This window comes from Chiloscyllium plagiosum, unplaced genomic scaffold (genome assembly GCF_037043375.1).
Source record: "Chiloscyllium plagiosum isolate Xiang-an unplaced genomic scaffold, Cpla_swu_hap1 HiC_scaffold_1, whole genome shotgun sequence".
NCBI classification, from domain to species: Eukaryota; Metazoa; Chordata; class Chondrichthyes; order Orectolobiformes; family Hemiscylliidae; genus Chiloscyllium; species Chiloscyllium plagiosum.
This window is the reverse complement of record NW_028270139.1, coordinates 21,087,199-21,113,227: the sequence shown is the minus strand read 5'-3', so window position 1 is coordinate 21,113,227 and position 26,029 is coordinate 21,087,199. Positions and strand designations below refer to the sequence as shown.

Below are 26,029 nucleotides of genomic sequence, written 5' to 3'. Positions count from 1 at the left end.
ATTCTTTAAATAGTTGTTAAAGTAAGTCGCACAATCTATTTTACACAAACTTATTAACCAGAAGTCAACCAAAGGAAATTATATAGCCAAGCTATTAACCAAAACATAAGGACCATGTTCAACTCAAACCAGATAAATGGCACATTCATGATCTCAGTATCACAGATATTCTAAACAGCATGTAGCTATACTCATTATTAGTCAGTGTTAATCAACTCACTTACCAAAAGCAGTTAAATAACATGACATTATTTGCTGTTAATAGGTACCTTTTACAAATTTATCTTAAATACTTTTGAAGGAAAATTAGGTTTGGCTTGGGTTAATGTAGAAAGCCTGCAGGAGGACTATTATAACGCTTTACCTTCTCAGGTATTTTTGTGGTTAATCTTCTTTATTTAGAGGTCAGATAGGCTAGGTTGAACCAACTCACTTTACTGCGCACTGCGGCCTGAGAAAGTAACTTACTTCCACTCCTCTCAAGTTCATGGTCAAGACTAGGTCTTTATTGAGAAGAAAATCCAAGTTCAGCTTCACAAAGCTCTGTGAAAGTAAGTGACAGAAGCTTCCCCTTTCTGAACAATGTGAGCATCAATGAGTCAATTGGGAAAGGAGGAGGAGAATGGAAAGATTCGATTCTTGTCATCATGAAAATGTCTGATTTTCAACCCAAGGTATTAACAGCTAAATGAGAATTTCATGAGTTTGTGGCATGTTGCCTATTTCATGCATTAACACCTCATTACTACCCAATCTCACTTATAAATGAGCCACCAGTTTCCCAGACAATTGATAGAAACTAGATGGTGCCAATTCCTAATACAAAAATCTGATCAGATATCTGGCAGCTGCAGCTTGCCGGTGTCTTATCTGGGCCACCATCTCAGCCAGCATTCCCAATACCTCAAGGCACGATCATTGGCAGTGACTCCTTGTTCCTCCCCGACCATGAGGTTGGAATTGGCCAGGAACCAAGCTCACCACATCCACAAGACACATGTCAGACTTAACTGTAATACAGTGGACCACTTCAATACTACACTTTGAAGCTCATAGACACCTTTCATAAAGTTGCTACCAGGCCACTATGCACAGGGATAGGCAGCCATCTCATGCATCAAAACAAGATGGATCTCAGGGCATTTAGCTTGGACACTGCAGTCGTAGGAACGTTGGTAAAGTCAACTGTGAGGTTTTGAAGCAATGCAGAGAAAACAATTCTGAAAGGTAGTGAGGGGAGGGGAACATGTTATTACAAGTACAACAGTTACCAGTAGTCTGACCCTGATCACGTGTGGGACAATATATCATGATGCTCAATATAACTAGGCTATAGGCTTGGGGCTCAGGGATAAGGTGGGGGAGATAAAGAGTTAAATCAATAAGTTGGTTGGGAATGTTTGGAAGTTCAAATCTAAATTTAGTTGACACAGTGCAAGGAAGAAAAGAGAAAGAGGATTTGAGGACTGAGCTTGTGACTTACTATGTGAAGGGCTACCCATAGTGACTTACATCCTCATCCAAATCACAAATGCACAATGGAAATGAAAAATGTTGCCACACAGTGAGTGGACTAAGTGTCCTATTCCGGTTTAGGCATGCAAGTTGTACTAGTGATGACTGTCAAGGGACTATTGCAATAATTAGGCACTAGGTACAGGTTAAAAGATACTGTAATCACAGTATCCTGCATGTTGACTGGACAGTGACCAACCGTGTGGGATGCAAATATTAGCCACAAGCAATGTTAACCATACAAGTGGTCATTACAAATTAATCATAGTCATCTCTATGAAGCAGAAGTGTTCACAGGTGACCCTGCATGCGGACACTGAGTTTTTTGACTACATTAAAAGTTGCTATATAAACGCCAGTTGCTGCTATCACTATTGTATTGTATTCGTAGTTTCAGTAACATACAATGATAATTCCACCTAGAGTATGTGCAGAGATAAACAATGAGTAGAACTCGAGGGAAGACTTCTGATTTTTGAAAAAAAAAATGTAAAACCCAGGTTCTTCAGCTTTGAAGAGAAATATCTCCAAATGGATTTTTAAAAAAAATTAAAACTTTTGATAAACTGGAAATAATACTTCCAGATATGCTATGAAAGCAAGACAAAGGAATTGATCTAAGGTCATGCAGAAAATTCAAAATAAAAATTTAATTTTGCAACAGATTTCCTGATGCTTAATACGCTGCCATGAAATAGAACATTAAAGGAGAGAGAAAGAATATTTAGTCACTGGAGTGTGAGACTCAGAAATCTGGTTAAAGCCAGGTCAGTGGAATCTTAGAAAGAAGTCAAAAGCTGAATGGGAAGATCACTAAGTTCTTAGTCTAAAAATATCCCATCAGAAAGAAGTGAACAGCCTTTTTCATTCAAATCTGCCTGTTTGCTAAAACACAAGGCACTCATGAAAATAACTACACACTATGTGCATACATTCAAAAACTTGACAAATATTTTGATCAAAGGATGTAACCATTTTTCAATATAGAAGATAAGTTTAGTTACTTATCAGTATTGTAATTATATCATAATACTTTTTGCAAAGCTATTTTTAATTTGTAAATTCACGCATTCAGGAATATCAAAAAGTCAAAGATCCCAAATGAATAAGTGATATCCCTTATAAATTAAATATTACATTTACATTAAATTCGTGTCTTATTACCTTTCTCTTCATGTTGTGGATTCAACGTATCTGGATATAAAAAGGATATAATCATGAGGGAAGTCTTAAATTATTTAGCATGTTAGTTGTACGCAAAACAGGTTAAGTATTCTGCATTCATTCAATTAACAATAAGTTTTTAAATAAAACAGAGAACACTCCAAAATGAGGACTGATAATACCTTTCAATAATATCTCGACATATTGTATATTTCCAATTAAATATTTTCATGAATGTTATAAAATAAACATTATCTTTAGGATCATCATATCAAATATTTTTATTTAAAAACATATTATTGCAACTCTCTATTTGGATTGATGTCGACATGGAACTGCCAGAAACTACTAGCTTGAAAAATGCCCTGCATGTGGACCTGGCAGCTTTAAAATACAAGGCTTCTGTTCAGTGAACTAGTTTTTGACTTTAGTTTGAAATGCAAAATCTGATGTTGATGCAGAATTGGGCTCATCTTCTGAGCATCCTGTTTAAAACTGATGCCAATTGTCTTTAAAAAAAATCATAGACCTTAATGATGGATGAATACATATTGACCAGAATTTATGACAACAAATTGTATTATGAAGTTGGTAAGGCCTATGATGAAGAAAACAAGTTAAATAGATAGTATAAACTGGAGAAAATGCACATTTTGTATGATGTGAAGCCAAAGGACATCTGGATGAAGGAATATGTAATTTGGATTGGCAAAAGATGAATATTCCATATATTGAAGGATTGAAGCCAGTGAACAGCTTAACTTTTTAAGATATTTTCAGTGAAATTGAACATCGTCAATGCAGATGAATAATCTCAAAAATATCAACTGTGTCCGCTATAACTCATCTCCATTCTGTCAAGCTCATCTGTCTCACATTTTCCAAAAAATCCTTAACTGGTGCCCTGCAAGTTACATTATATAAACTGCACCTTACTCTATCAAATACAAAACCCTCTATACATCAATCCTTAGCATACACAAAGGTTTCAAAATCCACTGACTGGTCTTCATGTCTGTCCATGTAGACGAAAGCAAGGACGAAAGCAAATGCTGGAAATCGGAGTTGAAAAGTGTGGTGCTGGAAAAACACAGCCGATCAGGCAGCATCCAAGGAGCAGGAGAGTCAATGCTTTCAGCATGAGCTCTTCATAAGGAATGAAGAAATGAAGAGTTCCTGATTTCTTGAGCTCAATCATTCCTGCTGAAGAGCTCATGTTCGAAATGTCAACTCTCCTGCTCCTCAGATGCTGCCTGACTGGCTGTGCTTTTCTAGCACCACACATTTTGTCTCCCCATGTCCCTGTTCTCTTTCTAACTTTGCTATCATCTCTTGCCTTACATCCTACTCTGTATCCTCCATATTTCCAACCTTAGTCTACTTTTAATCCACCCAACACTGATCCACTGCATCCATTCTCCACCCTAACAACACTACCACCTCACTCCCCTCTAATTTGCCATCTTTCCTAATCTCACACTTATTCCCAACTTTGTGCCTGGATCCAAGATACAGCAATAACAATGTGCACTTATACATCATCTTTAATTTATAGATCATTGGTGTTACACATGCATCAAGTGGTACATTTATACCTTTGGGGAACATTAGGCTTGGGTCTTGATGTGTCTCAGAACACACTAGTATCAGACAAACAATACCCAGACAGAAAAAGCCACGAGCACTTTGAAACAAAGGCTTTGGGTAATAGCAGCATTAAGAAATGTTCACACCTTAAGTTAATAATTATTCTGAATACAGAACATGTTCAATATCCAACAAGAACAATGGTTTATTGAGAATCTTTTTTTAAAAAAGTCGGCTACCGAAATGACTTCAAAGTTATATTTTTTTATGGAATAGTTATAAAAAAAAATTGAGAAGACAGACATAACTAAAAACTGATGCCATTTGATTTTGGTACCCTGTCGTGTTGAGAGATTTTTGGACTATGCCATATTCTAGTCCTACTCTACTTTTTCTGGTAAGTTAATGACAATATTCGTACAGCTTCCTGCTCTCACCAAATTTAATTGACTTTGTCTCCAACTTCCATCCTTGAACTTTATTGCTAGGGGTTGGGGTTAAAAACCAGGGAAGGCTAGTTACAACCAGACTGTGTTGGTGAGGCCACACCTGGAGTATTGTGCACAGTTTTGTCCCTGCATATTTTTTTTTTTAAAATTGAGTATACTGGTATTGGAGGCTGTTCAAGAGAGATTTACCAGGCTGATTCCTGGGATGAAGGGATTTACTTGCCAATAATGGCTAAATGTGTTAGGTCTTCATTCATTAGCATTCTTAGATGAATGAGAGGTGATCTTATTGAAACATACAAGATTTTGAGGTGGCTTGACAGATTGGATGTTGAGAAATTATTTCATAAGTGGAGGAATCTTAGGGTAAGAGACATAGCCACAGAATAAGGGACACTCATTTCATAATGATAGAGTTTAAGCTTTTTTTTTGCTGACTCTTTTCATTAATTTCTCTGTCTCTTTGGGGTTCAAATCTTTTTAATTCCATTTCTTTCTGATCTTGCTTTACCTCTTTCCATTTCAAGTTTACTTAACTATTACCCTTTGTTTTTCTCTCTCCTCTCTTTCCATGACCCTTTTCACTTTCTTCAAGTTTAAATCTTAACTTCTCTTTCCTCGTCTCGCCCTATTCACTTATAATTGTATCTTAGCCAATGCCTGCCGTAAACTTCACAGTTTCAGGTTTTCATTGTTTCCCCACAAATCTGAATGCTGCGTAATCACTCAAAGCATCTCATCCTGATAGGACCCTGCTTCTACTTCAACCTTAAATTTATTTGCTAAATCTCTCCATTTAGATTAGATTCCCTCAAGCGTGGAAAAAGGCCCTTCATCCCAACAAGTCCACACCGACCCTCCGAAGAGTAACCTGCCCAGTTCCATTTCCCTCTGACGAATGCAGCTAACACTATGGGCAATTTAGCATGGCCAATTCACCTGACCTACACATCTTTGGACTGTGGGAGGGAACCAGAGCACCCGGAGGAAACCTACGCAGATACAGGGAGAATGTGCAAACTCCACACAGACACAGTCGCCTGAGGCTAGAATTGAACCTGGTGTTGTGAGGCAGCAGTGCTAATCATTGAGTCACCGTGCCACCCTAAATTTTAGCTTCAGATTTCAAATAACCCAGTTAGGTCTTCAACTTCCAGAAAATCCTTAACAGCATTCAAAGCCATCTTCAGATTTTGTGCAACAAACATTTGCAGGGAATGGTTGAGTAGTGTGGGGCTTTTTTCCTTGGAGCATTAGAGGCCTATTAAAATAATGAGGGGCATGGATAGGGTAATTGGACATGGTCTTTTCCCTGGGGTGCAGGAGTCCAGAACTAGAGGGCATAAGTTTAGTGTGGGGGGGGGGGAAAGATTTAAAAGGGACCTAAGAGGGAACTTTTTCACGCAGTGGGTAGTTTGTGTATGGAATGAGCTGCCAGAGGAAGTAGTGGAGACTGGTACAATTACAGCATTTAAAAGATATCTGGATGGGTACATGAATAGAAATGGTTTAGAGGGATATGGGCTAAGTGCTGGCAAATGGGACCAGATTAGTTTAGGATATCTGGACAGCATGGACAAGTTGGGGTGAAGGGTCTGTTTCCATGCTGTACATCTCTATGATTCTATGACATCTATTTCATGTCCAGAACCGCTGTGTGTGGCCATTATTTTAAGAAGAAAAACACCGACCCCTCTTACATTCAGTGAATTCAAATAATTCACTGAGAGCTCACATTCTATGATCTCAGCTGATATTATTACTGGACAAGTCAGATCCCAGACTAAATCCTGGCTTGATAGAAGATGGATTTTGTTTTGGTCTTAACGGTTACGAAGGTGTAGGTGTGCACTGTATCTTTGAGAGAGTGTGGAAGTTGACATGGACCTGTAGAGGCACAGAGTGTGCTGAAAAATGTAAAACTGTAACATTTGGTTGTGAAACAAATAGCTGGAGCTGCATTGCTATGGTATACAACAAATTTGAATGTGGCCAATCAATGTAAATTATGTCCCAAGATACCAAAATCCAATTGAATTTGAATTTTACTGTTGTGATGACACCAAACCAATGAGACAGTCTGATGTTTTGGGAATGTAAAATGGGGTACTTTGAACAGTTAGCCGGAGCGGCAAAGAGCACCATTAAAAATACAGCCTGCAAGCCTCTCTCTGAAAGGTACCTTTTCATAGGAGAATTGTGAAGTAGAAGACTGAAGAAAGACCCGGGAAATGACAGACAAAGATATCAAGGGAAAAGCAACAACTGGTTTTGAAATTTGATTTTTTTTGTTAAACTTAATTTGGGGGTTTTATCAGATCGGTATTTTGTTTTATTTTGGGAGGGAGATAAATTGATCAGACAAAGGACGATTACCTTGTAGATAGTTGGTGTTAATGTTCTTGTGTTTCTTGGAGTTAAAGAACAAATTGTTAATTTTTTAAAATTACATAGAGGGATATTTGTCATTCTTGGTCACTCATACTTGAACAGATTACGAGGCGAGACAAGCTTTTCTGTGGGTCTGGTTCAAATTAGAAGGATTTACTCTGTGTCGTAACACAACAAAGTAGTCTCTTGCTGAAATATAAGCAAACAATACTGCATAGTTTACTTTAACAATAAAACAAAAAAAAGTTTATTACCAAAAGAAATGATAAAATAGAATAAATCAAACTGTCTACCAATAACAAATATTTTAAGCACACAGTACAAATATAATGCCATTAAATCCAAAATACTCCTTTATAAACTGAAAAAGAGAAAAAAGCTTTGATACAGCAGTCACCAAAACATATCTTACGTCAAGCCCAAAAAATACCATTTGCACAATATAGCACTCATGCCAGAGCCCTTATCACTAACACCTCAATAGGGTTGTCACTTTTAACTTTACTTACAGACTGGGACTGCAGTTAGCTTCTTTCTGGATCTATTATATACTAGAGTTTAAATGTAAATTAATTAGGGTTTTAATGCAAAACGTCTGATCTGGAACAAATACTAACTCTTCACTCCAAGGTAATCTAGTTTCATAATATTCTTTCCTTTTGATAAGTGCTGATGCATACAACCATCTTCATCCAAGAATCTCACAAGCCTGCCCAAAATTCAAAGCAAAACAAAAAATGTCCCCTCTCTCTCTAAACGATAGAATTTATTTTCAGCTTAAGGGAAACAAAGTCCCAGGAATCTCTAACAATCTTACCTTGCAGGATTGCAAAACAATCAAAGGTTAAAAATAATTCCATTAGTGAAGCACAGAAACCCACTAAATCTAAAACTAGGCCTCAAGCCTGTTTTTAAAAAATTCTCATATTTACAGGAATACTTAATGTTAATTATTAATTTCAAAAATCACATTAAAACTCAAACTCATAACTCAAAAAGCAAAATCCCAAATTTACACTAAAAATATATAAATGTTGACTCACATCACATTTTTAACTACACAGAACCTCACAGCTACCTTGACAACTCTTCCCCCTCACTTTCTGCAAGGACTTCATTCCCATTACCTCACTGTTTCTGCTGTATCTGTTCAGATAATGCATTCTTTCACACCTGCACTTCTGTTGCATCCTCCTTTTTCTCCAACTGAGGGTTCCATCAGTATGGTTGACAGAGCACCACCATCTACATCATACACCTGCTGTCAGCCCTTCCCTAACTTGCAGAACCATGATAGCGTTTCCTCCATCTTCAGCTTTCACCCCACAAGCCACCATATTCAGCAGATTGTCTTCTGCTCCTTGTGCCAGCTCCAATGTAATGCCAACACTGAACACATCTTCCCTGATCTCTTCTTTGAACATTCCAGAAAAGATGAAACAAAAAAAAAGACTGTAGGTGCTGGAAATCAGAAACAAAAGCAAAAATTGGTGGAAAAAGTTCCTCCAGTTTTGAAGGTTCATTGGACCCAAAATGTTAATTTTGTTTTCTCTCCACAGATGGTGTCAGACCTACTAAGTTTTTGCAGCAATTTCTATTTTTGTTTTCGAAAAGGATTGTTCCATTATACCCTGGTCCAGTCTTCAATCACAAATTTCCCCACCCTGACCATGCCTCCTCTCTTTCCTCCAACACCTTTTCATGTGACTGCAGAAGGTGTCCTTTTACCTACTTTCTCCTCATGACCCAAAGCCCTGAACACTCCATGCTGGTGAAGCAGTGGTTTAAATGTACTTTTTCCAATTTATATTACTGCAGTAACTGTTCACAATATATAGTTTGCTCAACATTGGGCAAGCCAAAAACATCTCTATTCAGTCCATAACTGTGACCCTAAGCTTGATGATCATCTGTCAGTTTAACACTCCATTTTACTCTCATGCTGACCTCTGTCCTTAGCTTCCTGCATGTTCCAATTAAGTCCAACATAAGGTCCAGGTATAGCAGCATATCTTTCCATTAGGCAATATACAATCTTCCAGACTCAAAAATGAATTAAAAGAATTTAGATCTTAATCCCTGCCTCCATCACGTGTTTTGTTTTTTTTCCCACTAGTTAGGTTGGTCTTGTTTTGTTTCTTTTGCTATCACTCATGTAGCGTTCATATGGTTTGCTCTGTAATCATTCATGCCTCTTCTGGACACACCTTTCATTTCTTTCACCTACTCACTCTTTGGTTTTTTTTGAAGTATGAAATCTTATGTCCTTTAAATCTCTCTAGCCCACCATCTAATCACAGACCTCCTTATTTTGTTCCTCCTTCTTCCATGAACTCAAAAACCCAAAACATTCTATCTTCCCTCAGTTCCAATGAAAGGTCATCTTGAATTATAAGTGTGTTCTGCTCCACAGAACCATGACAGACTTGCTGAGTACTTGCTGCATTCTTTGTTTTTATTTCAGGTTTCCAGGTTGGCAATATTTTGCTTCTGTCAAAAATATTCATGTTAGGAAAAGAAAACATGCCACATCAATAAAAGAAAAGCACTGAATTCTTTAGAGGGGATCTAAAACAGTCAAAATATAAAAATGTGCCTTTCAGAAGCTGAAGACATTTGTTCAAGTTATGTAAAGTCATTAAGGAGCAGTATAATGGAACACAGTAGAAATAAGCAGAAGCTTTAGGAAAGGACAAGGATAAGAATGAATTTAAATGACAAATTGTTGTCTGAAGTTACATAATCTCTCTTTCTAACCTTCCTGCCATTCTTTTGATTTGCTTTTATAAGTGTCCTAACTCTACTGAATAATGTCATGTGGGACTAGATTCGCATAAGTCAGTCCAGATAAAGCAAGCAAAGTCTTATCCTCAAAAGGTCTCAGGTGAGAATATTAGGTTTATTGTGTTAGCCCACAGAGTATCATTTCTTTTAAATTTCATTCCTAAAATGTGCCATTATGGCTTCTGAGTTGCAAGTCTCATAACCATAAGGCACTCATAGCCTACTTACTTTCTTCTGCAGTCCTCACTTACCCATTTGATAGACTACACTGATGTCAGTTTGCGTCATCTGCTTAAGCATCTCCAAGGAATCTTCTTCAGTAAACTTATCCTGTTCCATAAAATAGTACTTTTCTTCTTCATCAATGAACAGCAGATCATTTGCCCTATGGACAACCAAATGTTTTAAAAGTGTGACATTCTGCAACCAGCCTCAAAAAGGAGCAAGAGATCACAGCTGGCTGAATACATTATATAGTACTTCTCGTATACTCTCACATTTAGGACTCCTCTGTCCTCAATTCATCAGCTTCCAGTAATGCCAGAATTGAAACTGTATTATCACCAAGCACACCTGCCTATAACATGGCACACTTCAGCTCCCAGCACAGTGTATAAGCATGCATCATGGATTATAAAACTAATAAATGTTATTATTTGAAATCAGTTACATAGATTGTATTGACAAGGGTCAGTGGATGTCAGCAGTTTATTCGGGTAGAATGTTCTAAAAGTATTCACTTCTAAAAGTGTACTTGGCAGCAACAATTGGTTGGAATTCCGTAACATGTGAATAAACAGAGGAAGTTGGATTAACTTTAACTCTTTACTGCTAGAATTGCCAGATAAATAGAATGCTATATGTATATTCACATGCTTTAAAATAGCAACATTAAGTGTTAAAATGTTGATGTATGCCTTCAGCTTTCCTGCAATGGTGTGTAAGTAGCAGAGCATTATGTATATTGCAATTTATGATCCTGTATTACCAAACTATTAAATAAGAACATAGGAAGCCATTCAGTGCATCAATCATGCCCAGCTGTTCAATACCAACTGAACAGTTTAATGCGTTTAACCCACACTATTCCTATAGCCCATTACACTATTGGAAATTAGAAATCTATTAAATCTCTATCATAAACAAACTCAAAGACTGAGATTGCACAGACATCTGTGGTAGATAATTCTAAAGATTCAAAACCCTCTGAATAAAAGAAATTCTCATCTTGGACCTAAGTGACATTCCTCTTAATTTTTAAATTATGCCACTGCTTCTAGACTCCCTAACCAGAAGAAGCATCTTACCTGCATCTAGCCTATCCATCCCTTTAAGCCTCTTGTAAGCTCCAATGAGATCACCTCTCATTCTTCAAAACTCAAGAGAATACTAACCTAGTTTGCCTAATCTCACTTTAATCAGATGGTCCTACCAAGACCTTTATTGCACTCACTCTGTGGCATTAGTATCTTTCCTTACATAAACAAATCAAAAATTCATATAGTCCTCTCGATGCAGTCTAACTAAACTGCCAAACAATCAAAATCACAATTAATATTACAGTATTTAAATCTCAAGCTAAAGATTGCAATCCTTTCCAGTTTTGAGATATCCTAAAGTAGAGCAAAACTAATTTAAGTCACCTTATTTTAATTAAACAATGTCTTCTATCAGACAATCATGTAATTTCCTTGCTGGTAACTCTGTGGACACTCATAATCCAAACATAAACCACCTTTAGCTGAAGAGATGTTTTAATGGGAACAGATAGAAACAATTCCAATTCACTAAAAAAAAAAGCCCATTCAAAATAAACTTTATTTTAGTGTATATTGATCTAGATTTCTTAAGAACTGGAAAGAAAGTTAGATGGGCAATTTAAATCTGGTGTCAAGTCAAGGGGGCGTCTCAGTGCACAGGCAGTGAGATATCAGTAAACAGGCTGGCAAACAATCAATCAATGAGATACTTACACCTAGCAACCAAAATGTTAACCATGGAATTAAAAGCACTTAAAACACCATGTTTCCCCTCCAAGCCACTCACTATCCTGACTTGGAACTATTCCTTCACCATTGCTGTGTTGAAATCTTGGAATTCCCCTCCTCACTAACAGCTTTATGGGCACACCTTCACCAAATGAACTGCAGTGGTTCAAAAACATCTCACCATCACCTTCTCAAGGGCAACTAGAAATGGGCAATAAATGTTAACTCAGCCAATGATTTCCACAATTACGAATGAGAAAAATAATTAGAGTATGTCAAACATATATCGGAAGTTCATTATTATTGGTGGACCTGCAATGTATTATAGAAAAAAAAATCACCAAGAGCATGTGTGGATGCAAGATATTTTGTACAGTAACAGATAGATATTAGGGGACTGGCCTGAAGTTACTAAATTTTTACCTTGTGATAAGTTCAAACAAAATAAATTGTTTAGGTTTGAAAATATTTTATCTCCTGACAGTATGGATTTATGTAAAATTGAGACTCTTATTAGATAAACCTTTCTATAATTCTCATATATTCATATAGAAAACAAAGTAACAATGACAATGATTCATAGCAGGAACAGAAAACTTGCCAATTCTGATGAAAAGTTGTCAACCTAAAACATTCTCTTTTCTTTTGGTCTCCACAGAGAAAACCAGTTGTGTTTTTAATTCAGATTTCTAGCATTCTCAGTTTTGTTAGGGTAGAGATTTCTGTCTATTAGTTAACTAGCATCGACATCCCTTATGTTGAGTACAAAGCAACTGCAAAAAAAATTTACTTATATATAGAAAATAAAAGTGAAGATGGTGGCAAAATGTACCAGGGCAAACTGCCCATTAAATTCTCCTCCCCTAATTCCTTTTTAAAGGCATGTATCACAACAGCATTATCTTAAATGGATGCCCTCTGTATCCAGTTATTTCAGGGTAAGAAGGTATTTTCACTGATGAATTTATTTCAGTAGTGTCTTTGTTTGCAACGATGAGGAAAGATTTCTGCTGTTCACTATGAGAGAGATTTTCTCAAGTCTGCAATCAATTATGACAGAGCAGAGTTAACATTGAACAGGCTTGAGGATTGACTTTCTAACTTTCCTTCTGGCAATTAGTAATTTGAGCCCAATATGAATAGTTAATAAAGATGCAATAACCAAAGCTTGTCAGGTTGTGCTGGGAATTAATTAAGTAGTAGAACCTGTTAAGTATTGTTGCCGTCTTAGGCAGTGACTAGAGACTGAGGTGTCTTTCTTACATTTTGGAATCGTAGGTCCTGAGGTGACAAAACAGGCTCCACAAACCCTGCCATGAGAAAGTTGGAGGTGTTTTGCTTAGTGGTGGTGGCAGCCGTTTGGGGAGGGGGGAGTGCAAGTTGAATGCTCAGATTTTCCCATGGTCCTCCCATTGTTTGTGCTTGAACTCTACCCAAGCCTATTGGAGAAACTTGAGATGTTTGACAATTTTATCTGCCTAACTATTCAATACTATAAAAAAGGACCCGAAACTTCCTTTCTCCCATGAAGAGGAGTCTGGTTTGTTTAGCCTCTCCTCATACCACATGGCTTTAAAATGTTAGAATCCTTGCTACTCCTTACAAAATGTCAGATCGTTTAAAGGAATAAGACAATCAGAATTACACAAAATGGGTTTAATCTGTAGTGTGCAATGTTAGTGATGAACTGGTTTGAAAATTTCTCAGCTATGTTAGGTAATTTGGCAAAGGTATTTTCCTCCCTTTACTTGTATTGTACTTAACCCTTTAGTTGGTTATTCTCAACTGCCTTTTGTCTGATACCTAATCCTTAACTTGAATAGATCATATCGCAAATAATCACAATTGTTTGCTTTCACCTCATCTTTGGTGCTGTTCTTTTTAACCTCATGTATCATTTCAAAGGCATGCCCAGCCTCCACTTCATTATTTAAGAGACTGTTCTTCATTTATAAGATGGACAATGAATAACAGCTGAATGATAGGATTGGTGTAACTTCATTCATTCAGTGACCAGTGTCCACAACTTACCTTTTAAAACAAGCTACTTACAGGGGTGTGAAGTCTTCTGGCTTCATGTGAGTTATTTTCACAAATCCAATTCTTCCATTTGCTTCATTTTTCCCCAGAAACCATTGCAGACATGTACTGAGGAAGCCAATTATCTCAATCTTTTCACCCATTCGAAAGCTCAGTTCCTCAGGTCCAACACCTTCATAATCAACCTCTGCCACACAGGATCCCTGTCCTGGCCAAACAATTAAAGCATATTAACTCACTTTTGAGACACTGCCAACTGTATTTAATGCAGCTTTTTACTCATCCATAATTTTAAAACTAATGTCCCTTATGACAAATTATTTTTCACTGCTTGCATCTTTTCCATAAGTAATTCATACCAATGAATTGCTGTAAAACATTAATTAGGTAAAAACAATGACTGCAGATGCTGGAAACCAGATTCTGGATTAGTGGTGCTGGAAGAGCACAGCAGTTCAGGCAGCCTCCTAGGATGCTTTTGCCCGAAACGTTGATTTTACTGCTCCTCAGACGCTGCCTGAACTGCTGTGCTCTTCCAGCACCACTAATCCAGAATCCAGTAAAACATTAATTGCTTACCAAGTGGATGAGGAAATTCTGCTGCCATGTTAGTCAGTGTACCAATGCTTTCACTGTGCCTTTTGAAAAACCACCTTAAAAGCAGAGAAAATTCCAGCATGAATTTATTATGCAGTTAATATGATTAATTTTAGCCATTTTAATCTGTGTCCTCTGCTCAGCAAGAAAATCATGAAGGTAAATCTACCTTTACACTCATATTTCAGAGGTTTTCACCTTTCATTTGCATGATACCAGTTTCTGCCCAAAGCAATGAATGGAGGTAAAATCATGGACTGGCAACTGCGTGATTGCATATGTACTATATTAGGACCACAGAGGAGAAGACATGGCCTGGAGGTGAGCTAGCACATGATGGCTTTGCTTCTGCTGCCCTTTGTCCTTCTAGGTCGTAGAAATTATGGATTTAGAAGCTGCATTCAGAGATGCTGCAGTGCATCCTATAAATCTTACATACTACTGCCACTGTGCACTGACAGCGGAAGAAAGGAGTTTTGAATAGGCTTCTGATCAAGTGGGCTGCTTTGTCCTGGATGGTATTGGGTATTTTAAATGTTGTTGGAGCTTCATTAACCATGTAATGGGAGAAAATGGCACTACACTTCTGATTCGTGTGTTGCAAATGGTGAAAATGCCATTGGGCCAGTATTCCACAGGTCCAGGCTAACCCTCTGGGGACACAACTTCAAACTCCACCATGGCAGTTCTATTAATACATCTGGAAGAAAAAGTTAGTTTCAGTGATGTTGACCATAACTATTATCGGTTATTGTAAACTAGTTACTTGCTCACTAATGCACTTTTGGAAAGGAAAAATGCCAACCTTACCCAATCTAGCCTCCATGGGACTCCAGCCAACTGTAATGTGTTTGCAACTTGTCTTCCTTACCCCAATTTCCTGCATGACCTTGTAAGCAACAAATGTTCTTACCCCATACAAGAATAACAAAGACCAAATATAAAGGGAGGAGAATTACTTACTGTAAAATTGCCAGCCTCTCCCTAAAATTCACTACTTTAAAGCAACAGGATCAGAGAAATTCTGGCACCTACTGATGAAAAGGGACAAGCAGCTCCATGTAAGATTTTGGAACTGAAATCTTCTTTCCACTGATCAGAGACTTTCCTGACAAGTGAGAGCCACTCTTTGGTTTATCGACAGCAACAAGGTCATTCCCTTTAGGCTGCTGGTCATTTTCTTCTTTTTGCTGAAAACTGAATGGATACTTCACAAAAAACATTCCTAAGGAAAAGAAAAGAATAATGTGAACTAACAAACGTTTAGCAACTTCTACTTCTGACCCTGCCAGAGTGTCTGGGATCAGGGAGATGTCATTCAATTTTAATATTGTGCTCATGTGACACCACAGACCACTATCCCAATCAGAACACCTGTATTTGAGGGGACCTGCTCGTCCCTTCTATCTCAGAAACAGCGTGCAAGAATATTCAGTGGCCCCCAGCGGACATCTACAGTGGTTCAATGTTTAACACTGCTGCCTCACAGCACCAGAGACCAGAGTTCAATTCCACTCTCAGGCAACTGTCTGTGTGGAGTTCGCACATTCTCCCAGTGTCCGCATGGATTTCCTCCCACAACCCAAAGATGTGCAGATTAGGTGGATTGGCCAAATTAAGTTGCTTTTGTGTCCAGGGATGTGCAGGCGAGATGGGTTAGCCATGGGAAATGAGGGTTACAGGGTATAGGTGGGTTTGAGTGGGATGGCCTTCAGAGGGTCAGTGTAAACTCAGTGGGCTGAATGGCCTGTTTCCACATTGCAGGGATTCTATAAAATTATAAATGAGAAAATATCAAACAGTCTGGCAGCCCCACTACCCGACAGGAGTCAACTCCTAAGCTGATAATTTTGATGACCTTGTTTGGAGGTGAAGTTTAGATTTTCAGGTCCTTGATTTACAACAAGGAATTCACAGCTGGACAGTAACAGGAATAAATCATTAGCTTCAGTGCTACTTGATGCTTCTAATTTAATAAATCAGTTTGGGCTCATGTCAGTGCGAGAGATTGAAGGACCTTCCATTTCAGACATTTGATATACGTATCTCTAAACAATCCAACAGAGCATAACCAAATGCAGAGCAAACAGCAATCTGTTTTTATATCAAGCAACTTCAACATAGTGAAATGTCCAAGGGTGCTTCTTCACTGGTGCAATATCAACCAAAATATGATACCAAGCTCCAATAGGAGGTTCTTGGACAGATGATCAAAATCTTGGTTAAAGAAGTGGATTTTAAAATGATATCTTATGAGCAAAAAGAGATGGGAAGTTTAAAAACAGCATTTCAGAGTTTAAGGCCTTGGTAGCTCCTGGTCTGGCCCAAGGCCTGCAACTGTACAACAATTCCAATCAGGAATGCTCAATCTGCTCAGAATTGGAGGAGCTCAGGTATCTCAGACAGGTGTGCGGCTGGAGAAACAGGGAGAAAGCAACAAGTCTATAAGAATGTGAAAACAAGAAGCAAAATTGGCATTGTTTACCCATGAGTCAACATAGATCAATGCGTATAGGGTAATGGTTAAACAGGATATGCTGCAAATTGAGACAAGGGCAAAGTTTTTAATCAGCTCAAGTCACTGCAGAGATATCCTGGACTGGAGACATCTGACCTTCAATTAAATCTACCATCCTCCTTTGTGCTGGTCACAGTCATGCCCGGCCCATAGAAAGATAAGTAAGGTTTTTGGAGGTCAGCCATTTCAGTTCAAGGATCTGTCTGCAGGAATTCCTCAGGGTAGTGTCCTAGGCCCAACCATCTTCAGCTGCTTCATCAATGACCTTCCCTCCATCATAAGGTCAGAAACGGGGATGTTCATTGAACATTGCACAATGTTCAGCGCCATTCATGCCTCTTCAGATACTGAAGCAGTTCATGCTCAAACAAAGCAAGAACTAGACAATATCCAGGCTTGGGCTGAAAAATGGCAATGACAAATGACAAATTGTACCACACAAATGTCAGGGAATGACCATCGTCAATAAGAGACAACCTAACCATGGTCGGCACAGTGACTTAGTGGTTAGCACTGCTGCATCACAGTGCTAGGGAGCCAGGTTAGATTCCAGCCTCGGGGGACTGTGTAGAGTTTACAAATTCTCCCTGCGTCTGCGTGGATTTCCTCCCACAGTCCAAAGATGTGCAGGTCAGGTGAATTGGCCATGCTAAATTGCCCATAGTGTTAGGTGCATTAGTCAGAGGGAAGCTCTGGATGGGTTACTTTTTGGCAGGTCGGTGTGGACTTGTTGGGCTCAAGGGCCTGTTTCCAAACAGTTGGGAATCTAATCTAAAACCATCTTCCCTTGACATTCACAGACGTCACCATCACTGAATCCCCTACTAATCAACATCCTAACTGCTACTATTGACCAGAAACTGAACTGGACTAGCCATATAAATAATGCTACTACAAGAGCATTTCAGAAGCGAGGAATCTTGCAACAGGTAACTCACCTCCTGACGGCCTTAAGCCTGTCCATCATCTACAACGCACAATTCTGGAATATGATGGAATATTCCTACTTGCCTGGATGAGTGCAACTCCAACAACAGTCAAACAGGGATGATTGTAATCTGCAAGTCAGGCCTGGGAGAAGGTCTGGTGGTAGATATGGGTTGCAGGGGATGGAAGTGAAAAGGATGCCTTGGTGTTGGCAAACTTTGACTCACTTAGAATAGCTCTGTAGTCCTCATCCCAAACACCTCACAACACTTTCCACGTTCCTTCATGCCATCTCATAACCCCCAAACAACCGTCATGGCTGCTCATGACCAAACCCCCTCAACATGCCCGGGTATAAACTACAGACTATATAGCAGCAATGAACACTGTAGTAGCAATAAATAAGAGCAGTTGTACAACAAATTCTTGGAATAAGTCAAAGTTATTCTTTTAAAAATTTCAACTATGTTAAAAGAAAACACCTTTTTAATACAGGCTTATGTAAATCAACTGTGAAATTAGTAGTACAGATCAGACACTGACAAACTGAGATGTCAATCATGCACTTGAACCATCAAACTTATGTAAATAGAGTGGAAGTATTAAACCAAGTGGGTGAATAGACATGGAATTGAGATAGTTTGGTGCGTGCACCAAAAGGATTCCCTTATGTGGACCATTGTTTCTCTGCACTTCAATATCTTAGTGAACTGTCTCGAAAATGCTGACCATATTCCATGAAGATTATGGAGTTGGTCAAGCCTAACCCTGCAATGGAGCGAGCTTGGTCTGGAGCACCAGGTGTACACTCCGGTCCTAAACAAGCCATGCCCTTAAAAGGTCCTTGTGATTAAAAAGCTGAAAAACCAAGCATTGGGTCTGGAAAATCAGGGCTGGACACTCATTTATAAAAAGAGCTTGTAAATCATCTTAACTCAGCAAAAGTCCAGGCTAATATCTTTTCCCTTTCTTTAAAAATGGTCCTTAAAAGCTACACCTTTGAGCTGCTTCTTAGTCACATGTAACTTGATGTTATTGTTTGACAGTGGTCCTGTGTTGTGCCTTATGTGGTTTTACTGGGGGAAAGGTACTATGTAAATGCAAGTTGAGACTGAAGTTATTGGGAGAGTCATTCTTAGTTTAAATGCAATTTAGAATAACAGATCCTCACCTTCCTGTAAAAGAAGACTTTTGCACATTACTTTGAGAGACTCGTCACTTATTTGCACCTCAATTCTGATATCCTCTTCATCAAGACAATTCAGCCAAAAGCCTTGATCTAACAGTGTGTTTTCCATGCAGTGACTAACCAAGCCTAAAAGAGCAACAGGAATAGTAATTGCAGAACAAGACAGTGATCATCTAGACATCTATCAATTTTTATTTTCTACTCAGTGATCCTAAAAAATCTCCACAACACAGATTAAAAAATAGCTTGCACTGTTAACATATTTAAGTATAAATCTTCAAAAATATTTGATTCATATTATTGTACAATGAATGTGGGCACTCTTAAGAGTGAATTATAATAAAACAGATGCAGGTGATTTCCTTAAGATGTACAAGCATATAAGTTAGCAGATATATGCCATTCAGTCCCTCAAGCATGCTCTGCTATTCCAGAACATTATGATTAACCTGATTGGGCAAAAATCTACATTTTCTCTCATCCCTGACAGATTATCAACCCTTGCTTAATAAGGATCTACATGCCTCTGATTAAAAATATTTAAGGAATCTGCTTCCACCATCTTTCCCAAAATGAGGTCCAAAGATGCTCAACCTTGAATAAAATATTATTGCTTCAACTGTTTTAAAAGGGTAGCTCCTGATTTTTAAACACTGACTGCCTAACTCTAGAGTCTACCAGAAGAGGAGACATGCTTTCACACCTACCCTGTCGAGACCTCTGAAGATTTTTTATGTTTCAATCAAGTCACCTCTTACTTTTCTAGAGTCCAGAGAATACAAGTATTATGACATGGGGTAAACTCTCCTGCTTAATTTAAAACCAGCAACACAGAAAAGATTTACCTCGTGCAGTAATCTGTAAAAATTTGAGTGGCCAAGAACTAGCTAAAGTAAGAAATAAAGTTAATTTTTAAAAGTATAACAGAGAATAATCAACTAACAACGATTCACAACTCCTTCCTCTAACCTATCTTCTCCTTCCCTTCTATATATATAAAAAAAAAAGAGTCCAATAAAACTCCCAATTAAGATTTACAAAACGAAACTTCTTTCTCAAAACCAGGCAGCTTTCGGATCTTCTATTTGGATCTTCCTGTGTCTTCTTTTCTTCTTAGGGATTTCTGCTTCACACAGGTTACTGATCAAAAAAGGTACCTTTTAAGAGAGCTATTTTTCAGGCAGTCTGTTTACCTGCTGGGGCTTGGCAGTTCTCCTCCCAACTGTTCAATGTTTCCCCGGTCTTATACCCCAAAGCATCAGATTGTGTCACTGGCTTTTAAGATTGTCAATATACTTGATTCAAACTTGATTGGAATTTGGTATTTTTCAGGGTATAATTTAAATTGATTGCTTGGAAATGAAAACAAACCAGATTTGAATTTGGCCAATCAGCTACTCCAGTAGATGGAGCACATGTTACATTGTTTTATTGAGAACACTTGGTGCTGTAACTGCTCACTTTTAACTCTCTTAAAAGTCCAGTAAGACCCACATCTTCATAACACAAGCCAAGTCTAGCGAACCTTTCTCCTTAAGGCAACTCCCACCATACCCTCCTCCCACCCAATTCTAGCTATTAATCTAGAAAATATTCTCTAAACTGCCTCCAAAGAATTTATAACTTCCTTAAATCATGTGATAAATACTGTGCCTCATACTCCAGTTATTGTCCTACCAATGCCCTGTACAACTGAAACATATACTTCATACTTTTGTTTTCATTTCTGCTCACAATAACAGTGCATTCTGTTAACTTTCCTAATACTTACTGTTCTTGAATATTAATCTTATACAATCCATGCAAAAAAGATGCCCAGGTATCTTCTGCATCTCAAATCTTTGCAAGCTCACACCATTTAGATAAATGCTTTTCTTTACTGTTCCTGCCAAAATGAACAATTTCTCATTTCCCCACATTATACTCCATTTGACACATCTTTGCCCACTCACTTAAACCATCCATTTCTGCATGTCCTGTTTACAATTTACTTTCCTATCTACCTTGATGTGATCAGCAAATTTGGAAACCATAACTTCCATCCCTTCATCCAAGTCAGTTTGCAGTTGGTACAATTTGTATAAACAACTCCCTGTACAACACCACTTATTACATCCTGCCAACCTGAAATACACACACACTACTTCCAGCCAGCCAATCACCTATTCATGCCAATATGCTACACCATGAACTCTTGCTTTTCCATAATAACCTTTAAAAAAGGTCATGATTCAGAGATGCCGGTGTTGGACTGGGGTGTACAAAGTTAAAAATCACACAACACCAGGTTATAGTCCAACAGGTTTAATTGGAAGCACACTAGCTTTCGGAGCGACGCTCCTTCATCTCCTTCACAATCACCTGATGAAGAGCGTTGCTCCGAAAGCTAGTGTGCTTCCAATTAAACCTGTTGGACTATAACCTGGTGTTGTGTGATTTTTAACTTTAAAAAAGGTAAACTACATCAAAGCATTAAATGCTATTACCTAGTGAGTAGTATGTTGAAAATTTCCAAATTTCTTCAAATGTTTTAAAAGTAATTATAATCAAGTCTTGGTCACTATGTATGGACAGCAGCCTGGCTGAAAGTTCCTAAAAGAAAGGGAAATATGGATATAATTAAACAATTACAAATACACGTGGCATAGCAGAATTGTTCTGGAAGAGGGCATCATTTTTAAACTAATCAATTTTTTCCTTCAAATGGACAAGTTTAAAAAGCAACATAATCAGCAACTGTTATGTAAACATCTCCTATGGAACGAGGTGCCGATCAATTCAGTTGGCTGATAAAAACAGCAAATGCCAGAGAAACTCAGCATGTCTGACAACATCGATGGAATTTTAAGTCTGATAGAATTCTTCTTCAGAAATCTCTGAGCCACGAACTTGCTGTTAGGCAGAATACACAGGAATTAATTAACTTCTGATACGAGTAAGGAACATTCTATAAATGGGAAAACATGCAATGGGTTAAAATTTTCATTTTGGTATCATTGGAAACTTGTGCCTAAAAACGCACAAATCATGTTTTATTCTCCACAAAATTTTATCTGCATAATTGTAAATGTAAAGTGTTTCTGTTGTTATGGTAAGATCAGAATCTCAAAATATTATAGGCATTTTTAACTTGCAATTCCAAAATGTGATTTTCTAGGAGGACTGATACAACAAAAATGGCTGTGAATGTAAACGAAATGCTGGTCTGAAGAAAGAGAAAGAGACCAGGAGAGAGAATGTTGCTCAAAAAGATGCAAAAATTTCAAATGGCCATCCTTCATAAAGGGGGAAAGAGGTGAGCCTAAACAGGCTGGACTGTGATTTCTATGCCCACAAAAGATAATGAGGGGCTGATGGTGCCCTGCTCAATAAAAAGTTGTCCTCTGCAGATTATGTTCCAAATTCCAGACACATTGTGTTTTTCCTTTTCAAAGATGCACAAGAATAAAAGGCTAAAAAGCCAGTTTTAATTCTACTGGAGTGTGCCAGTGGGTCTGAACGTTCCCATATTTACGCTAGTGGGATTGAAGTTCTCACATGTGTATTCGCTTGGGTTTTAGTGCTGGCATGCTGTAAAGATCCTAATCAAAGAATTATCCACTAATCACCTCTGTGTTGCAGGTAAATGGGATTCACTGCTCAAGTGCTGGAAGTCAGCTGACTAGCAAGCCAGACAAAAGGAAACAGAACAACAAAACGTATCACACTCACCTTAAAATCAATCATAGTCAAAATGACTCAAATCAACAGAATCTCAAATCAATTTTCAAACACTAAAAAGCTTGAAACTGACTGTTCAACTATCAATGTCAATGATACCACGAACCTCCACAGCTACTGCTTCAAAGTTCAACTGTCCACACTTCACAAACTATTCAGAGCCCAAGCCTTTTTTTTGGCGGTAAATGTTTATCTTTAGGGACTTACCTCCTATTTCTAATTAGTGTGTTTATCATTTGCTCTTCTCTCATGTAGTAATTGAAAAAACTCGTTTGTTAACTCAAGAAAGCCTGGAAATGTTTTTATGAAACAAAAGTTAATTTGGATCTGAAAGGCGTCCTCAAGTGGAGGGATCATTTTTGATATTAACCTTAAATGTGACTGACCAGGGGACAAATGATTGATGAAGGTAAGCCAGTTCACTCTTCCCTACCTTGGAGCTTAACAGTTTAGAGTATTCCTATCTGGAATAGTACCAAATTAGGGAGTTTTACCTGGGGTCTTGGTGTAACAGCATGAAGCATTACAATAAGGCACTGCAAAAGAATGTAATGCCTCATTTTTTCTTTCCACTAAAAAGCCTACATAGTATTTTACGATATCTGACTCACATGCCCATCAACTAGTAAAAGTGGATTATAGAAAGAAAAAAAAAATCCTTTGAATATCTAACATTCTCCTTCAAAAGTAGAGCCAAGAATCCTGGGGAATGTCAAATGTGTCAACATCACACAAAAAAAAATGCAACCAACCATTCTTTTTAAAAAAAATGTCATTTAAACAAAATCACATAGTTAATACGCACTGTTACAAAATTCACCCAGTCTTTTCTCAAGTGCTGTTCTGACCTAAGTCTGAGGAGAGCTGCAGGAGATGCAATATGGATATTTCCCTTGATCAACCTTTTGTTAATGGCATCTTTTAATTCTTAAAAGCAATGGTGTGCTCTACACGGTTCAGATTGTTTGAATGAACACTATTAATACAGCTAAATATGTAGTTATGGCCTCAACTAGAGTATACAGGAGATAATTTCAATTTTAGATGCAAGAAAACTGGAAGGTTTATTAAGTGGTGAGGATGGTAATAGCCTTCAGACTGGTAAGATGACAAGACAATTGAAAATGAAATGTAATACGGAGAAGTGTACTTTGAAAGGAATAATGTGTGCAATGTATACTAAATGCTACATTTTTTAAGGGAATGCAGGAACTTTGAAACCTTGGGGTTTAAATACAGAAAACATTGACGCGAGTACAAAAAGCTTAAAGACTGTCCAAAGAGCATATGGGATATAAAAGCATTGGACAAATTTAACTCCCAAATGTGTGTTTTAGGTTAGGAAGTAAATTAGTAAGGTAAATATCTGATGGAGGAACCATACCAAACTCACGTAATTATGGTTTTGTCAGAGGCGAGATGAGGCAGAAGTTTACTAGAGACAAGCTTTTAAACAACATTTCTAATTTTAGCAGGCTGGCCGCATTTGGATAACTGAGAGAAGTGCATTTACAGCACTGCTTGTAAGCCAGGAGGAGCAGGTGTGCTTGAGCAAGTTACCCACTCCTCAGGCTTGAAATCACTGGCCTCGTTAATCCCCCAGCTACCTTCAGACACCCCACCACAACCTTTCCATGCCTCACTATTTATTTTTTGCTTGATGGCTTGTTGTGTTGCAGCCTTTCTTGCCCAATAGCCAATCATGCTGAAGGTTTGGCAGTAAAGCTCTTGCATGGCTTCCCTGAAGCCTTGACATTTTTCAAATTGTAATTCCTAGAACTGAACATAATACTCCAGCTGAAATATCATCAATAGATTTAGTAGGACTGCCTTCTACTGTACACTAGCCCAGTTAATTATCCCATATAATTACTTTCAAAAAGCAGCTTTCCCAACTTTCCCACCTTGAAAAATGTGCGTATGTGCACTCACTTTAAAATTAGAATCATAGAATCACAGAATCCCTGTAATGCAGAAAGAAGCCATTTGGCCAATCAAGTTTGCAGACAAACTGAAGAGCTTCCCACTCAGACTCAGGCCCCTGCTCTATCCCTGTAACCCCACATTTACCATGGCCAATCCACCTAATCTGTACATCCTTGGACTGTGGGAGGAAACCCATGCAGACAAAGGAAGAATGTGTAAACTGGACACAGACAGTCGCTCAAGGCTGGAATTGAACCCAAATCCCCAGAGGCAACAATGCGAACCACTGGGCCACTGTGTCACTCTTGTTCACATTTTTCCAGGATAAATATTGAGAAACAATGTTTCAATTTATACTCATCTGCATTAAACTGCACCCACCATTATATTTCTGAACTGTACATCATTTGCAAATTTTGAAATTCTTCCCTATGTGCCCATATCAAGGCCATTTATATACTCAAATGGGTGATGGTTCCAATATTAAACATAGGTAATATCACTGTGTACTGCCTCTACATCTGAAAAACTACTGTTTATCACTAATCTTTGTTTTCTGTCCCTTCGCCATTTCACATCCATAGTCACTGTTCTTTTAGTCACACTTTAAAATTTTCCCCAATAAGTCTATTCTTTGATACTTCATAAAAAAAGATTTTTTTTTAAATGTCCATTTCCACATCATCAACTGCACTCTCACAAAAGTAAAATTAATACAGATGTGAAGGTGTACTTAAAACAAATTCCTGAAAAAAAGAACACTGGTCAGGCAGCATTTCTGGGGAGAAAAAGTAATGGGGCAAAGGATTTAAGGACAGAGGTAGGATCATAGAAAAAAAAGGCTACAGCATGCCAATGAGTAGAAAATCTCCACAGCCTTAACATACTGTAAGCCATAGAGTCACTGAGTCATAGATTCATTCAGCATGGAAACAGGTCCAATTCATCCGTGCCAACCAGATTTCCCAAACTACACTAGTCCCACTTGCCTGCATTTGGCCCATATCTCTCTAAATTCTTTCCTATTCATGTACCTCTCCAATTATCTTTTTAATGTTATAACTGTACCTAAAGCTTCCTTTGGTAGTTCATTCCACATACATACCACACGCTATGAAAACGTTGCCCCTCAGGTCCCTTTTAAATTTTCCTCCACTCACCTTAAAATTATGACCTCTAGTTTTGAGCCCCCCAACCCTCAGAAAAAGACCTTTGCTATTCCCCTTATCTCTGC

At 38.1% G+C, this 26,029-nt stretch overlaps 1 protein-coding gene across 4 annotated transcripts in view; it reads right to left on the bottom strand.

Moving 5' to 3' along the window:
* The window catches only part of sh3tc1 (SH3 domain and tetratricopeptide repeats 1), an 81,680-nt gene that overhangs the window by 28,843 nt on the left and 26,808 nt on the right, over positions 1 to 26,029 (bottom strand). For all 4 annotated transcript variants that reach the window (XR_015753075.1, XM_087979421.1, XM_087979357.1 and 1 more), the window contains exons 4-10: positions 21,636 to 21,741; positions 19,132 to 19,275; positions 15,551 to 15,740; positions 14,498 to 14,571; positions 13,931 to 14,126; positions 10,142 to 10,275; positions 2,680 to 2,709 (exon numbers count right to left, since the gene is read on the bottom strand). Coding sequence is in view for 3 of the 4 variants with exons in the window: in XM_087979421.1 (XP_087835547.1) it covers positions 2,680 to 2,709; positions 10,142 to 10,275; positions 13,931 to 14,126; positions 14,498 to 14,571; positions 15,551 to 15,740; positions 19,132 to 19,275; positions 21,636 to 21,741 (874 nt within the window). In the remaining variant the exon portion in view is untranslated. The remainder of the gene's footprint in view (positions 1 to 2,679; positions 2,710 to 10,141; positions 10,276 to 13,930; positions 14,127 to 14,497; positions 14,572 to 15,550; positions 15,741 to 19,131; positions 19,276 to 21,635; positions 21,742 to 26,029) is intronic.